General features: G+C 38.5%; 1 protein-coding gene across 1 annotated transcript in view; it reads right to left on the bottom strand.

Annotated features, from left to right (window-relative positions):
- The window catches only part of LOC108677627 (protein patched), a 37978-nt gene extending 29225 nt beyond the window's left edge, over positions 1-8753 (bottom strand). Inside the window, exons 1-2 of the mRNA XM_018165879.2 lie at positions 8423-8753; positions 6001-6193 (exon numbers count right to left, since the gene is read on the bottom strand). Coding sequence (XP_018021368.1) covers positions 6001-6193; positions 8423-8542 — 313 coding nt within the window. The 5' untranslated portion in view covers positions 8543-8753. The remainder of the gene's footprint in view (positions 1-6000; positions 6194-8422) is intronic.
- Positions 8754-18881: the final 10128 nt, after the last annotated feature.

Below are 18881 nucleotides of genomic sequence, written 5' to 3' on the forward strand. Positions count from 1 at the left end.
TCCTAACGATCTTATTCGTCGTTATCAAGCGACCACAAGTTAGAAGTGTGCATCCAAATTACGCGAAGTGATTGTACATGAACATGATGCTTTACCTTCAACGCAAGCACTTAAACGTAAATATTCAATGATGGTGAAGGTTGGAATCTGTTTTAAATTAAGAAAGAATATTAGGATCTGTGCGTAAATACCTTAATTAAGCAATGAGACCAAGTTAATAACATTTCTAATTCACCTTGTAAAGATTTGTTGAAAGTTTGCGTACTTGTTTGTTAGAAGGCGGGCACCATAGTATACGCGGGCTATTCGAGTCGTATCCACAATTTTCATATCGGGATTCTACCTGGATCTAAAAAATTTACTACTTACGGGAAAGTAGTAAAGCATTGCAAAATGGGGATGGGAGGTTTGAATCGAAATTGCAATTTGATTTTTAAATTTATAAATATCAATTTCGTTTAAAAGAAAAAAATAGTTTCTCCGCATTATGGAAAGAGAATTAAATGGAAGTTGTACGTTCTATATTAAATGTTGGTTTGAACGTAAATTTTTCCCAATTATCGCGCATCAGTTATCTCCTCATTATCGAATTCGGAACAACAGGACTCTATAATTGCAAGGATTTATTACTATGGTTATTGGCTACGCCGGACTAACCTGATAGCGTTCCCGAATCCCATAGATATACAAGGTCTATATATAAAAAATTTTTACTCATCGCCGTACTCAAGTTGAAAGTTGGTATAATTAATATTGAAAAGACTAACCAAGTAACTTCAGCGTTTTTCTGGAGCCAACTTTAAACTTGAGTAAAATGTTAATTTAATCTGTAAATTTTCTACTGAATGTACTCTTAGATAGTAAATTATTGACAAAACACATGAATATATTGCGCCACTAGTTACAGACGACTACATCGAAACAGTAGAACATCCAGTTAACGTTAAGGAAGAATCACTGGAAATAGCAGCAATAAATTAAATTTAAAATACGTTGCCGAAATTTTGACTAAAATTATATTTAAATATCCGACTGACCGACGCATGCGCAGCACATGCTTCTCTGTTTCCACCACAAAAATCAACGCATCAGAACTACTCTACTTTAAAGCCAAATTCAGCTAGATTATTTCACTTTATTTACAGTACGTAAATAAAATCGTCTAAATAATTACATAAGCCAGAGTAGTGGCTGGGAACTTACAACAAAAAGAGAAGAACACAGTTAATATACGAGCAGCTGCACTATGTTTGGTTATTAATTACATGCAGAACCTTAGAGAGGGGAATGAGCTGTCGGAACGAGTCCCTTCCTTCTGAGAACATCATCGTGGCCATTCAACGGACCTTTTGTGATGAGTGAAAACAAGGTACACACAGAAATTGTTTACCTCCACCACCGACTATACCAAAGAAAACCAGTGCTTGACACGCCGAGTGTTTGAACTACCAATTCGTAGGGGTTGAATAAGCGTCAATAAGTCGGGCAATAGTCAATGAGCGAGCAGTCGTAACGAGAGCGTTGGTCTATCTCTAGGAGTCTGGCACTAACGAGCTTGCAGACAGCGAAGAAAAATACACCTTAAATTATTGTCAGTAGAGAAGAGAAGGAAAACATCAGGGAAGTGTGAAAAAAGTGACCTGGGAGAGTGCCAAAGAGACTACCTTCACAAGCACGGCGAAAAACAAAGACGAGTAATATTTGATTATAGAGGCAATTTTCATCGCCGTACATCACTTAAAAGGAAAATAAAAAAAGGGAAATAATTGTGCACACTCTAAAAATTATAACTCGTTGTGACCTAAATTGAGGTCATGCCTCGCCCGAGTATACGCCTGAACCTCGATCATCATTTTAATTTTAAATGATCAGAAGGAAACGCACATTATCAATTCATGAACTAGAAAAACCCAACAAAGTCTTAGTGAGAGTTATTGTAAAACAAGCTCAATATAATTAGTAAATCAAGTAATGCGTTACGGTACGTAAGATGCATAAAAAATGGAACGTTTGTGACCGAGAATAAAGAGGCAAGAGAAGCAGTCTTTGAACTATTCTAACCCTACGACCCCATTGAAATCCAAATGTTTTTTCACATCGTACTTGAATGCAGGACGGCATTCAAGCACAGCCGACAGCGATCTCATATAACGCCAAGTCACAGGCTCACAGCGCCTATGGAATTGAGAACAGGAAAGTCTCTGGGAAGAATTCGCTTCGGTTATCGCCATTGAGTAGCTACTGAAAACATTGCCAGGTGGGAGAAGAACCAACTACACAGGAAGTCGGCACGGCAAAAGACTTGCGTTTCCTACACGAGACTCGTCTGAGCGTCCTATATTTATACACATTGCATTTTTTTCTACGAGTACGTTTCACCCAAATCGGTTGTGGTAGTTTTCGGCGCCAGGAATACATCGAATTATTATCCTGAGCCCGATGTAAATAAAATTCAATTAAGTGCATTCATCGTCCGCTACTATATAATTAGTACTATGTCAATGCGCAATTAATTTTAAACGTAAAAATTATTCAAATTTTTATACAATTAAATATTTTTTCTTCTAGAATTATAATTATCGGGAACAATGAGGTAAAAGTAATATTTTGTCTACGATAAAAATGCACATAAGCTAGCACGGTAACCAACCTATTTGATTAATCATTGAGGCAAGTAATTAATAATAGGCAATAAAACGTGGGTAGAAGAGTCGAGCTCGAAGCAAGATGACTTGATGGATTGTTGATCTAGTCAAAGTTCTTTCTTTGACAAGAGTTGGAGCTACACAAAGTGGCGATTTCAATGACAATTCCAAATTCAAAATCGTTTTTCAGCACACGCCTAGTGAAAGTATTAGACTGAACCCACACGATCGTACTTCAGATACACGCTTGATGAGAAGAACAAAATATTATTCATGTCAGTACAACCTCAGTGAGACGAGCAGAATCTCATTCACGGAAGCTGTCAACACGAATCGTTAGGTGTACTTGTTCATACACAAGATGGCTGATGGAGTGAGAGAGAGAGAGACGTTACACCAGACCAGACAGCCTCAAAGAATAAATGGCAGTGCAAACTAATGGAGGCAGCAGCCAGAACAGATTAGCTCGGTGCGGCCACCTGAAGGTAATCACTGTGAATGAACCCAGCGGTTCATCTTGTGCAGTAACGAAAACCTTGCAAACTAGCGCATTGCTTTTAGCGCTAAAAACTGAGAGCGGAAGATGAGGATTTAATGGGAATTCTCTGTAGATAAGATACGGACCACTGTCAAAAAACTGAAGCAAAATGCATCTAGGAAGATTAGGTATTACCTCGATCAAGTTAAAAAATCACGAAATAAAAATTCGACGTTACTAAAATGAAAATTCAAACGATCGGCGCCAACACCCGCCGATGTCTGAATTTGAAAAAGATAACAACTGACACGGAGCAGCTGTCATCTGCAGCTGCCATTATTGCAGCTGCCTTTACTGCAGCTGCGACACTTCCTGGTCATCTAACAAATGCATCTAAAAAATATTGCTGAACCGGTCAGGTATTTCCCGCGCATCAAAATCTCATGATCGCTAACTTATACAGACCAGTTTTTGCTTAGATAAAATATCCATGATGGTATAATGCGTTGATAACTGGACTTGGACAAAAATTAGTATCTAGTGCATGATAATAGCGAAGAAGCGTCCCTAGTACACAGTTAAGTCAAGATTCAAGGTTTTACGGTAAATTTGGTAAGAAAAAAAAAATAATAATAAATATCCATGATTTTTCACACTGGACACTTTATTATATAGTATTTATCAGGACTCATAATTTCAACTTTTACAAATATTTCAATTTTTAAATAAAAAAATGCATAGATGTTTTATGACACGTTAATCCAAAAACCGAAAGTTACGACTCTAGAGCTGAGAAAAAGTACCGTAAGGAAAGTTCTAGTCATATAATAATTTCATTTTACTATAATATTAAGCACATCCGACAGCTTTCAAGACTGCTTCTTGCCAGCAATTATAGCCATCTGTTCAATGTACATATACATGCCACGAAATCTTCTAAAAACCGCAGTTGGGAAGATAATAGCTTATTTTTAGATAACTATAGCTAAAATGTGAATATAAACATAATAAATGATACGGTTCTTCGTGACTCAAGGTTATTCATAATGTGAACTTGCTCATTATTTGTAACGGTCTCTGAAGACCAAAGAATCGACATTTGTGTACCGACTATAATTTTGTGCTCAATTTTTTTGACAGGACTCAGGAAAGTACCGATTCGATTATAAAGAAAGTCATGTATAGATATTCTGAAAAAATCCAGGTTACCTGTCTTTGCTGCCTGAACATGTCAACGCTACCTAAACATGAGTCAAAATAACTTACTCTCAAGAAAAATACAAACGGTATGATACAGTACAGAATGTTCAGCATATACAAACACCGCTTATTGGCATGCGCCTAACAACCAAGAACCATTAGGTTTATACGATGTATTATAATTAATCATAGGTAAAATTCTTCATCGTTAAAGACTCGCGCAATAAGCCTCGTTACAGATGCGTAGGCTCGCTGGCATACAGGGGAGACGCATCTTAAGATATTTATTCACATACGACGTCAGGATGGGATACATCAAGCAGCGTCGCGCTGTTGCTGGGAGGCGGATTGAGTTGAAAAAAATGAAGGTTTCACATAGCTTTGAAAAAATTACATTTTATGAGACTTTGAATGCAAGTTCATACGTTGAAATTTCAGGAATTTGGAGGTTCTACTTATTAATAATTCCGAATGTTGTAAAACATTTTTCGGGCATCTTCAAGAAAAAAAATAATAATAATCCCAAATGCATAGACAAAAAATTATTTCCCGTAGATGAATCGCAATTAACATCACAAATACAAGTGCAAACTGTCAGTAACTGACAATATTTCAATATAAATACAGAAGCGTTCGTTAATTATCAAAGGCAGATGCCCGATATTGATACGTCAGAAGATTGCCTAGCGATCATTACTCGCTTGGCCAGCAACATCCTTCACATAGTCATAGACGGACGAAGGTGAAGGTCCAAGTCCAAGAGCTCGGCTACGGGAGCAACCATTTGGCGGTAATCAGTCTTTACGGCAGGCGTCCATACATCGATCCGAGTTCGCGATACGTCATGACTAGTCGAGTGTATCATTTCTTTGGGGGATGGTAACCGATCCAGCTAAGTATTTAAGATCGTCGATAACACAACAATGAACTCGGGTTTTAGAGAACCTCTAATATAGAAGCTAAAGCGAATTCATTTCTAAATCGACATAACATAACAAGATCGATCGTCCGACGTCCGTCGTTTCCAACAAAGAATCGATGGACTTAAAACGTTGACAAGCTCGGAAGGATAATCGGGAAGATTAATGGAATGATGAGAGTTAAAAGTGTCCCAGTAGCAGAGCACGGCTACAGAAATTGTCATGGCGGAGATAGTAACTAGGGCAGCTATACCTGGAAAGATAACTAAGACCACACGCATGGCGAATCTTGTGGGAATATTCGAGGAACGTATCAATATAATTTTCAAGTTCCGGCGAAATCGCTATCAAACAACAAGTAATCAAAAGCAATTTGAATAACATATGGCAGGGTAATTAGTATTAATAATTTTAATAATTTTTCAATAGTTCACAAATGATGAACGCCACACAATTTTTACGCAAGGTTGCTCGACGAGGATTAATAAATAAATGCTACCTCCTTTCTTATATATTCTTACTGATTTATCAGCAAACAAAACAACGAAAGTAGTATATCTCTTATAATGACTGTATTTGAAAATATCATTTGATCGGCAACCAGTAGGTATCAGTTAGTATATGTAAGAATAATATTACTAATAATAATCCATTTACATACATAGAAATTTTATTAATAATCATGCTACAAATTTGGAAGTGATGGTAGTAATAGCAATGCCTAGCACTTGAAATAACAATGCTTCACTCTACTCACCTTGGACCCAAAGTTGTTCAATGTTGGTGACCAGCGTGGCGCTCTTGAGGCCCACGCAGAAGGAGCTTAGCACGAGGATGGCCACGAAGACGACCTTGCCGGCATGTCTGTCGCAGAACTGACCGGCCTGCTGCAGCTGCTCCTGAAGCAAACACCGCATCCACAGAGCACCGCGGCTTCCTGACGCTCGCCCCTGAAAAGGAACAAATGCACTGAATTACATGTTAGGTACACTTGCCTAAATTCTGTAAGCTTCGCTTCGGGAGTGCGGGGTCGAAGTCACTAATTATGCGGCATGTGTTCGGCTTAACTTTCGTAGTTTCATGGACCCCGCGGGGGATGGCGTCTGTTGCCACATCACTCAAACGAAAACCAACTCGACTGTATACTGTATAGAGTATCTTGAGTCCATTAAGATTAAAACAATCCCTTTCTCGTTGAAGAGGTCATGATTGTTACCTCTATTTGAGTCGAATGCAATAGTAACAAGTTGACAATTGTAATAACGACTGCTGTCCACTGTACAGTCTACAGTGCAATCTTGACAGCAAGTCAAGATTACAAGGATTGAGTTCATTGACTCGAAATGCCGTTCAACGACGATTACGGAGAGCTGCGATAGAAAACATCGTAATAGCGATCAAAGCATAATTCGTTGGCGTTCATAACACCATAAATATTTGCAAACAATATAGGCAAAGCTTAACAGCCAGTATACGAGGTTCATAACCAAAGAGCTGCAAATGTTTGCGCCTATATAGGGTAAACAAGTGAAAGGAGTGAATACAGGAGGATACATGAATTAAACGAGATGGCGACATGACTCAACACCGCGCTAAGTTAATTTCCGATAATCTCAGAAATGAGTTATAGCAATTCCTTCACTTTCATTCCCTCGCATAGTTTCACTTTGAGAATTCAGTATCCTCTAATTCACTTGACAAATTAATTCATTTAAATGTGACGCGCTCAACAGGATACTAATCGCACTCCATGTAAAAATTATGCCAATGCTATAGGTTCCGCCAGATCAAGGACGTTCCGCGTAATCTTTCTCCAAAATGTAGTAGAGGAGAAGCGCTTCTCTTGTGACATATCTCACGTGGTTCGGGAATCAGGAGAAAACTGGTTATTCGAGATGAGCTAATAAAGAATAAAAATCACGGAAGCTTTGTGTGCACTACTCGCATATAGTTTACTGAATGGTCACACGATAAATTTGCCAGTATTTATAATAAGGATAAACACTGAAATTTAACATCTCGTACATCCTTCCTCCGATTACTACTAAGCAATAATAGCAGGTTCACTGCGACTAGTAGAAGATGGTTATTTATATAGACAACGTTGAATAATAATCGAGTAACGAACAGAGATGATGTAGATTAACAATAGTATAACAAATCAAGTATTTATGTCGTTTAGAATTAGAACACATCAACATCAACAAGTAGGAATGCTTTGGTAAAAAAATGTAACCTACCCTAAAGCTGTTCACCGGCACCCCCACCAAAGCCAAACTGGCTCTTGTAAGTTGTAACCAGCCTGCGCTGCAACTGAACCAAAAACTAAAACTACATCTACAACACAAACCCCTACCACTCGCTGTTCCCTGTCCCTGTCGACTGTCGTTACATGAGAACCAAGTTAACAGGAAGCAAAGACGAGGTTCTAGCGTGGACAACTAGGAAAGTCGCCAAATTCTGTTAATTACTAACAAATGGGTGACATTCTAACGTATACTCAAGTGTCTTTAGAGATAAGCTAATCTGGAAATCAACAAGACATCGTTTTTACCGTTATTCCCTTCTAGATTGAACATATGTTAGTTAGACTTAGAAAGTGAAACACTCAAAACATTCTTTCACTATTGCTGATTAAGTAGGTATAGGTAACTGAAGGTAAATTCAACTGTCGTCAGAATGTCAAAAAAAACTAACTTCTAAATTTATGGAGTAAATATTGACTGAGATTCTATTTAATTTCGGCTGTTCAATTCCATCATTTTCATGTACTATGTCTAAAGTAGATTTGAGATTGTCAGGATTCACGAAACAAATAGAGGAAGATCTACTATAAAATTAAAATGCAATGCTAGTTACTAACTTACTAGATTATGTAACTTGTAATTTGTAAGCTCAAATTAAAATCGGGATGTTAGTATATGGTGCGTAACCCGGTAACCGTACGTTCATTTTCACGGAACCATGTACGAAAGCTGAGTAGCCTGTACATTGGGATTTGGGAGTCGGGTCCTACGTTAGCGGTCCAGCGGAAGTCTAAATTAGTTACGAAAAAAAAATTACGAAGCTAGTGTAGAAAGACCATACGAGTTATGACTAATAACAGGACTTTTACAGGGTCTCCCGGCACCGGCACTAGTCAGCTCAAAGTATTTGGTGTTGCCGGGTGTGTCTCTCACCTTAGTAATGTGGGCGAGCGCAGTACGTGCGTCCACCCAGCTCGTACGCGTACATATTTCCTTGTGCGAGCAAACCGTTGGTACTGAAGACCTTCCTTCTACGTCAACTGCTACTGCCATTTCACGAACAATCGCCACTTTCTACGGTATTCAGCGTAACACAATATCGACATATAAACTCTAAATATATCACACTATTGATCTAGAATTTCAGTAATGAAAACACACTAAGTCGGCAGTGTGTTGAAACGTGAAAGCTCTACACAACACAACAACCCCATGGCCACCACACATAAATATCACACACGGCCTCGACCACTTTCATCGAACCACGCCGAGCAACTGACAAGTTGAGCCCTCCTTCCTCTCTTTATAACTCCGCCCCAAAGCGCCAACTCCGCCTGACTTGAGTCGTCATGGCAACGCAAAGAGAAGGCCACCCACGAAGTTGTTGCACAAAAATGCCATTGCCACGGTATCTTGTCAGCTACGAAATGCACAAATGAGCTGTAACGCAGCTCAAGTGAGGCAAATGGATTAACTTCAACGGGTGTGATAATGGAACAATGCTGCAAAAGTATGTCCTCGCTCGCCGCTGCAATGATGTACAGGGAGCATATAGTATCCAATTTAATTGTAGAAATATTATGATGATTGTCATTGAAATCCTGTGCTGCAGACTTTACTGGGTATTTCACCGAAATCTGCACGACTTCCAGGGTTGCTAACACTCGAAAAAAATAAAAACAGCAAATGAAAGGCGCTTGATAATGAACTTAATATTAAAGAACATTCAGGGCTCACGAATGATTTTAAGAATATGTGATATGAGCTTTTTTAATTGCAAACAGAAGTGAAAATGCTGGTGGTAACTTGCAAGATAAAGAAATTTCTGCCAAAATTTCTAACCGCTGTTCGTGTTTTTTTCTCACGAGCATGGGAAATCTTCAATTATATTGATATACATCATAATTCGAGTCTTTATATGAAATCGCTTCAACTGCAATAGCTTCAACATTCGCATCATAGTTATATCTAAAAACCTAGCAACGTGAAATTTATAATAGAATTGCTATAAAGAAATACGATAAAGAAATGCGAATATATTAATTGTGCTCATTTAAAAAAATTATTTCCTCCCTCATTCCTTATGACCAAGAGATCGATACCATAGAGAAGCAAAATGGGTCACAAAAGGCACAATCTTCTTTAATAATGGAAAGTTTAACCCACCTAAGACTGGTTTCAAACGTTTTATCTTTGTTACCATAAGAGACATATATACCACAAGCGCGTTACCTTTCACAAATTTTGTCCCCATATAAATTCAGAAATTTTCCTCTTCACACGAATTTTCCTCCACTTCGGGACCACTGATCTCTGAACTTTTAAAGCGTCTCGTTCTTTGAGTGAAACTTACTAGGTAAAGAAGAACCTTCGTGCCACAGCAATTGAAAAAAGTAGTTTGACCTCACAACCTCAAGAAGTCCGCCCAATTACACTAGTGGAAGGCATATTCCTCATGGCATTGTATGGGTGACTTCTGAGATTTACTACAACACTGGGCCCGCATCGTTGCACCTAACTAGACGCGTCTCAGTGAACGATGCATCAGATGCCAAGGTGTCGCTCACAACTCTTATCTTGACACGGCTACTTGCCACAGTCAAACTTCCGAGGCTGGCGTTAGCGGTTTATCCAAGGATTGGGTTTTAAACTACGATGGCAACAGTTGTAATACTTTTAAAGGCAATGAAAGAATCCCTGTTAAATTAGTAGTAGTTACAAATTATCAATAACCAAAGAATGTAACAAATTATAAGATAAATTTGCAGAGAGAAAGCGGCTATATTCAGTGCAGATAGTCAGAGGTAGCCCTCCTTGTGACAAATTACTCCGCATCAAAGTTCTCAATGCACGACGCTTCTTAGCCTTACCATCATGGAGAGCTGGATCGGACCATAACAAACGGGCTTGGTAGGAGGGATTCTGAAGTGATCTATGCTGTAGGACATGTTTGATTGCTATCTAGATCACGACACGTCTCGCGATACACTCGATCTAATATGTCAGGATCGAGGCGACTCTATCTTCGACTGTGACCATTTTTGACTAGCAGCTTTTGCATCCGCCGCAGCGCCCAAGCCAACAATGCTGACTCTGAATCTGATCGACTATTTTTCGACCAAGGCCGATTGGTAATAATGACCGTAGCAGTTGGTAACACAATTTGCATGACTCAAAGGAAACTTGAGTTAATTCAGAAAAAGGAAAATACAATAATTTCATTTCTTTTTGCGAGCGTTCAATGATTACGCGCTGATTATAAATGATAGTACATGCATCAATACTTTATAATGCAATATCATCTGCTCTGTTATAGCTGTGGGTCATAGAGGCGGCGATCCACCGTTCCTGCTGCGCCGGAATCACATACTAAAGACACTGAGCTTATTTCAATCCATTTCCCATGGCTGGATGCATTGCTATAATTATGAAATTTCAGCATTGCAAGTACAGGAAGTTCAGAACGGTACTCAAGCTTTGCGCGAATCGGAACGCCAGTTCTGTCTGCGTACAGAGAGACGTAGAAAAAGTCTGCTTCAAAAAACTAAAAAAGAAATTGCTGCCGAGATGGGCTTTATGCCCTTCTAGCTCGCAGAAGTTGATGAAGACATTAACATTCCTGGACTGAGCGATCTTTTCTGGGTCTCTGGACGTTTCCGTAGTATTTCGTTTCTATTTCACGAGTTTTAGTATAGGATGACTGCTGGGAAGTGTGGCCACGGGCGGGTGGCCCTCTCCACCTCTGTCTGCATGATGCCTTCAGCATGGAAAGATCCACACATTCTTGATACTTGAATTTTTTTCAACTAAAAAATAGTTTTTTTTAGTTCATGACATGAAAACTGAAGCGTTATTCTCCTAGTGGCCGCAGCTGTAACTGTTAATTAATTTTGACAAGCTACTTTCTTGCATTTACATTATTCTTCTGAAGGTATATCATGCAGCCGTGAAATCGTAATCACTGTTTAAACTTCGAACACTTGTTCTCTTTTTTTAAATGATTTAATTTACACAAATTTTCGGGCTTCGAATTATCATCATGATATCATGCTCGCACATGGATATTTCCCGCAAATTTATCTTCACTATAGTTATGGGAAAATTTAACATATTCATCATATGCTGGAAAACCTCTCATCGATCCAATGTTACTCCTGTTAACCTGTCTTATATACCTGCTATAATTATATGAATGAAGTATTTTTAGAGTAATTGTATCATGCGAAAAATTATATCAGGCAGACAAATTAAAATAAAATCAGCGGAGAAATATCTTCATCTTCTTATGACATGGTCTTATAAAATTTATCATTTAAAAGAAATTGCAGTGCATTGAAAACCCATTGAAAACACAGCTTGTGAGGAGAGCTGTGTAAAAAGCTGTGAATCTAAAAACGTGGCGATATACGTAGTAATTTTGATTAAAGGAAAAAGATGTCATTTTCTGTGTCGTTCCGGGAAAGAAAACAGCGAGCGAAAATTTTTTCAGATGAAAGCTTAGTCGGTATTTCATGGGTAACTGCAACGAAAGAAGAAGTTGAGCGAATTTGAGCAGGAAATTACTTAGAATGGAATAGAATAGAAGTGTAGGTACTGAAGAAATAGGCCCATGGCCTGTTGCCGATTCTTGTACTTTTCGTGACTTGATTTCATATGATAAGTTGTACAGTTCAATTAGTTAGTTAAGCCTTATAGTGGAATGAATACAAACAAGTAAAATTATTTTCATAAAATTTAAACAGGAAAACGAACTCAAAAGGCTCTTTCGACCAACAATACTGCTATCTTAAAGCAAAATTCAAATTATAAATTTTTTTACCGTATATGAGTAATTGAGCTTGTTTACATTTGCGATAAATAGGTATATGCGTACAGAAAAGTACTTAGACATCAAACAAAATACAACTACCTGTAAATGAAGCACCCGTACTCCGAAAATAATCATTTGAGAAATTACTTGATCCGGATAAATTTATGAGTGAATAATATGCTTATTATTTTGGGTGGCCAGCTAATATCCATCTGAAAATTTACTATCAAGAAGAAATTGTAGCTTGGAATTACCCATCGCCAAATCAGAGTCAGTGGAAACTGAATGCTCGTCGCTGATCTGCCTAAAAACGGTTATCTTGATGATTATCCCTGCCTCTTAGTCAGCAATGACCCCCAATTAGCCGTCGTTAATTAACGTGCGTGTAATTAAGCCCGAGCTCAGCATCGTGGATACGGCGCATCAGCCTTTTGGCCAACGTCGAGGTCTTCTGAGTTTTCGTCTTTGCAATACAAGAATAAATCCTTGATTTTTTTTTTTGCGGCACAATAACGGTTGCAGATGGAATTTTGTCTGGATGGACAAGGGACAGTCAGAAGTGAGTACATTAAAGTTATCCTCATTTGCTTTCCAGGGCGAAGTACAACTTCCACTGCAACACAAAGTAGGTAAATATTTTTCCGTGATGAGAAGAAATATTTTATGTATAAGGATTAAACTCGTGATCGCTCTCGAGACAACATAAAAAATCAAGGATACCCTTGTCTTGCTCGAAAAAGTACACATAATAGTAAATCTCTTCGAACGATATCCCAAAAGTCTGAATATTTATAAGATCCAGTCTAGTCTTGTGGCCCGGCTGCAGCATAATCAAAGAAGCGCTGTACATCACGCTCAGTGGAAGCCAACGCTGCCAGCGATACTTATAATGAAGAACCATTTGTGTTCGTAATATCCTCTCATTATTGTGAGTTATTCTATTAAGAACGCATGACTTGGGAGCAGTTTTATACAGGTACTGCACTCATGATCAGCGTCTAGCCAAGTCAAGCACCGACAGAACCACAAAAGCGAAAATGGATACGGACCCTTTACTCGTACAGAGTAATATTGGATAGAAGGGTCTATTAAAATTATACATTAAACGCATTAAACTATTCAGTTGGGAAATTATTGAATAATTAAAGTTGACATTGTGCTAATTTTGCAATGCGATAATATAGTACACGAGGACTTGAGAATTTTGTCGAAGTTGAGATGAATTCTGTGCTCCATGCATTATCGGAAGTCGGATGTTTTGGCTTAGCTGTTGTTCTCGGAAATGTAGAGCCAGCTTCCATGATGAAATTGTAGGCACAAAATCCACGGCATCTTGCACGAAGCTTCCGTCCTTGTGCGAGTTATTGCCTTTTTTCCTAAATTTCCTTTTCGTCCGTCAAAAAAGCACGAAGCATTGCATGTGGCTATATAGCTAAGTCTGTCAGAGCGCGAAGTATATAAAATTTTTGGATGCCTTGGTCTCTCAAAGGACGATACATTACATTATTGTTTGTCTTTGTCCGTCAACGGTCACAATGTATATAGCATGATAGTTTTTCTTGGTATATCATTTCTCGCAGTTGCATTATTCATTATGATTATTTATTATTATTTTTTCTTCTGTCAAAGTGCGAATTATCTCACATTATTGTCTGATCGATTCTGTCAATACGTATAGTATATTGCATTATTTTTTCTCTTAGTCTCTCGAAGCGCGAAGCATTTTGTATTATAATTTGTATTCATGAGAATATCGACTTGCAATGTTACCAAGAGATACATTTAAAGGCGGAAATCGAGCGCTTTTTTTTGCAGTTTTGCGCCTAAGACTAAGACACTTATCAACTTATTTATTTTATTATTTATTTATTCAAACTTATTTGCGTCTTCATTTAAACGTTGTGATGTAAGAAGAAAATAAAATTATAATAATAGTTTTTATATATTTATATACATATTTACATCCTTCTTGAAAGTCCGGTTGCTTATGTTATTCAAATCTCCTGTTCCCGGCAGTAAATTAAAAAAGTAATCAAATTTTTTGTTAAACTACCTGCAAAACTTTTTAAAATTATCATGACCATTGAATTCTCCAAACTTTTTCTACATTTTTCGGATGAAATTTTAATGTGCTTTCAACTTAGAACGCAGCAGATATAAAACCTGAGCAAAAATGAATAATATTGAATAATAATGGGGCCAAATAACGCATAATTCCGGCCCCATAACTTCAGCTATGCGAGAAAGCATCTGCATTGCTCGTGCAAGTAACAGAAAAAGATAATTTAACTAAAAATTTCCGGCTTTGCCGCGAGCCCGGGTATATATTTTTAGAATTTGTGTACGTTATGTATAAACATACTGGTTAAATGTCATATCTCACAACGTCAGTTTGCTTCTAATAGATAAAATTTTCGTCTCATATTACAAATAATTAAAATTCATGCAAAACGCATTCATGCACAAGCCACGATCAGTTAATTTCCGGGATTACGTTAGCAAAATTAAATTTAAATCGCGGGGCAACGGCGATTATGCGTTAAGCATTAAGTCTTAGCAAAGCTCCCAATTAATATTCATTATCCATGAGAGAGAGCCGCGTCCAACTTTATTCGGTCATCACGACACCTCGAGTTATTGCCTCAAATGCCTCAATAAATTCCAGCTCGAGGAGTTCTTTCTATGCAGGTCAGCAGACTGAGGTAACTTGCATGCAGGCCGGCCTGCTGGGGTAACTTTTCTGCAGGCTGGCCTGCTGGGGTAACTTGTATGCGGGCCTGTCTGTTGGGGTAACTTTTCTGCAGGTCGGCCTGCTGGGGTAACTTTTCTGCAGGCCGGCCTGCTGGGGTAACTTGTATGCGGGCCGGCCTGCTGGGGTAACTTTTCTGCAGGCCGGCCTGCTGGGGTAACTTTTCTGCAGGACGGCCTGCTGGGGTAACTTGTATGCGGGCCGGTCTGTTGGGGTAACTCGTATGCGGGCCGGCCTTCTTGGGTAACTTGTATGCGGGCCGGCCTTCTGGGATAACTTGCATGCAGGCCGGCCTTCTGGGGTAACTTGTATGCAGGCCGTACTGTTGGTGTAACTCATATGCGGGCCGGCCTTCTGGGGTAAATTGCAGGCAACGAAAACTTAACTTTTTTCAACAATTCTATAAAGCTGCCCCTAGACACACAATATTGATGCGCAATAATTTGGTTTGCGCAATAATATTGAGTATCTAATTGCCATATTGATGGGTTGCCCAATAAATTGTGTGATTTTCAAGATCCTGAAAATATATTGCGCGAACTAGAAAAACTCGTGCTGTCTAGGGGGTACAATGCGCAATGCTCGATCAGTGAGACCATATTGGGGCCCAGGTGTTCGAAACGATTATGATGACCTCTTGTCCTTAACGTGGCGGACTAAATAAACTACTTTAAGACTTTATTGAACGTTACAAAGATCTCCAAGCTCAATTGGATTTTATATTTCAAAATAATACTAATGCTTCGAAAATGGTTAGCAGTACGAGATAAAAAGTCTCAGTTCATTTACTCTTTCGTAGGTAACTTTTTTTGATAAACTTCACTCTGTCAATGAAGCAGTACTTGGGCTATTTCTCTCTGTTTGCAAGCCTTATATTTTAAATTATGCAACTTTTGGTCACATAATTATGACACAACACGATACAATTTCGCTCAAAATGTTGAAAAAGTCTTTCATTGACTGTTTGCGCAATATATTGTGTGTCTGCGGACATGATTGCACAATCGCTTGATATGGCTCCTAGACACACAATATTATTGCGTAAACCAAAATATTGCGTAATAATATTGAGCGTCTAGGGCTAATTGCAATATATTGTGCAAACCATTTTGCGCAATAAAAGCCAATAATATTGTGTGTGTAGGGGCTGCTTTAGTAAAGGTACAGGCCATGTTCTTTTCTAAAAACTTGGTGAGTGATACCATTCGACACTAGTGGTATATGTTAGTAGATAACATTAGATACCATTAGTGGACACTAATGGTATCTAAGTTGATACCTTTAAATATCATTAGTAGATATTGATGGCATCTTTTTCCAGGCCTTTAGATTCTAATAACTGTGAAGAAATTTAACGAGTCCTTAGTCAATGTCCAATTGGATATTGAATTCGCTTAGCGCGTGATTATTTCAATGAGCATTTGGAACGTCAAAGTTTCAAGCATCCATACACGTAGTCCAGTCTAGTGCCAATAGTGTCGTCCACTGTCCACTCTATTGCTTGGTGTCCTCTATTCATTTCCCAGAATAAAAGCTCAAGCTAGAATAGACATGGTGCAAGTCATGTGACACCCAAAACCATCATAAAATCATTCACCAACGCGACTTTCTTTATGGAGTCATCAAGAACGTGATTAGTTATCTAGAATTGGATATTCAGTTAGGCCAAATGAAGAAATTAATTGCATCAGAATTGCTTAGAAGACCTCAAGATAAGAATAACTTAGAAGATATCAATACAAGACCAGCTTGTAAGATTGCAACTTATGATTAGCTCAGAAGATACCAACATACTCGTAATTTTTAGCTTAGAAGATACCAAATATGACTATAGCCACCTAGATTAGAAGATACAACATGTTACTAGCTTAGGAATATACTACAAATATGTTTAGCTTAGAAAATTCTAACGTATAAGACTAGCTTCGAAGATTTCAAAATAAGACTAGGGTAGAAGTTATCAAAAACGAGCGATGAATTAACCACTGTTGCAATCACCGACGCTACGAACTTGGTATATTATGATGAAGTAAATGAAGCAGCTATAGGCGAGGCGAGGGCTCCAGAGTCATAAAGTCACGTGAATGTAAACGAGTTGCGTAGGAAATAAATACGAGCGGGAAATTCGTCTTCTTCACGGCCATGTGGGAGGTCCACAGACGAGAAGAACGTAATTCACCAGCACAAATCCGACCTCCGACCACCGCCAGTCATCCATGTATGGCGTGCCTCAGAAATCCTTCAGATTATTATTGTTTTCAAATTTGGAGTCAACATAAGCTCCGGCTTGTCTTTAATTGTGCCGTACATGGAGGAAAGAAAACGCCGTGATTTATGGTGTTCTCCATTCATGGAGAAGAGAGCGGAGTGATGTACGATTGTTTTACAAGCGTCCGCCTCGGTAATGCGGACGAGTCCAGGCATCAATCACGTGTCCAGGGAAAAATAATAGACTGAGCAGCTTAATATTAACCCTATTGCCAGCAATTGTTTTAGATCAGATGCATAAGATTAACCTCAGTCTTCGTGTGCGATCAAATGTTCGACCCACGTCAAGACACGATCTATGTTGGGAATTGAATTAAAAGTTACGTATAATTCTTAGAAAAAAGTTCAAAATTTGAGGAATAAGAATGAAAGAAGAGTAAATTTTCTTTGATTTGCGAGTTCTAAATGATGACCGGACAATAATAACTTACACATTCATCATACATCAAATGCAGTGTAAATACATGACAACAAAGTTTAGCCAACTGTCCTTGGTTCTTAAAGCGGAATGATTTCTGTTCGTTATTCAGCCTTCCAGGAGCGTGATCTTGAAATGACTTCACGCAAACAAAGTTTTCATGGCAAAATTGTAGCAAAATCGACACACACACATTACAAGAAAATTCTATGAAGTCGACTTATATGCGTAGCTGAAATGATATTCTGAAGTGGAACTTCTATTAGTGAAACATCAGGCACCGGTTGATTTCATGTACATATATTTGGTAGCCGGTCCCATGCATGGTTGTGCAGAATTTGGCAGCATTCCAGCATACATAATTTTATTTTTCGGAGATTTGAGAGTCATGAGTAACTCATTTTTAGGAGCGTTTCGAGGCTCGCTTCAAATGCCAGAATCCAGCTCCATATATGGATGTTTATTCATACTTTGCTCAATATCGATCGGAATTGCAGTTTAAATGTAAATAAATTAAGGAAACGCTCAAGAAAGAATCTTGCAAGTATGAAAAGACATTAATAGTTATTTAAATATAAAAATGAATTTTTCTCTGTCAATCGACTTAGATGAACATTTAAATAGTATTTATCTAGCATAGTGCAGTACTCATACTTAGCGCAACCTAAAACACAAATGTTTCTAGCGAAGGTTGACTGGAGAAACAGCTATAAACGGGGCTAGTGGTGGAAGTCGAGCGTACGACCACCCAAGCGGGCGTGAAGAGAGATCGTCAGGATACGCGTTAAGATGCGTAAATGACTCAATAGCTGGGACCACCCTCAATGGCTCTTGCTCTAGAACAGTACATGTGATGAATCTTGTGGGCACTCAGTCGATCGCGCCCCAGCTAAATATGTGATCTGTGCGCGAGTCGCTTTACACCGATATTCAAATACACGCGTGCACTGGGAGACTGGCTGAACAACTCTATATGGAAAATACATATGTTACTTCAATTATTGTGATCTTCACGCCCACATGTGACTGATGTAGCTTTGTTGAGCGTTCTGTTACTTCAGTTCTGTACAATATCAGATGTGTCATGGAACATTGAACCTCGGGTATACCTTGAACTCTCGGGAATTTGAGCTGCTTGCAACACTAA

The sequence above is a fragment of the Hyalella azteca genome, unplaced genomic scaffold, assembly GCF_000764305.2.
Source record: "Hyalella azteca isolate HAZT.00-mixed unplaced genomic scaffold, Hazt_2.0.2 contig5071, whole genome shotgun sequence".
Classification (NCBI taxonomy): Eukaryota; Metazoa; Arthropoda; class Malacostraca; order Amphipoda; family Hyalellidae; genus Hyalella; species Hyalella azteca.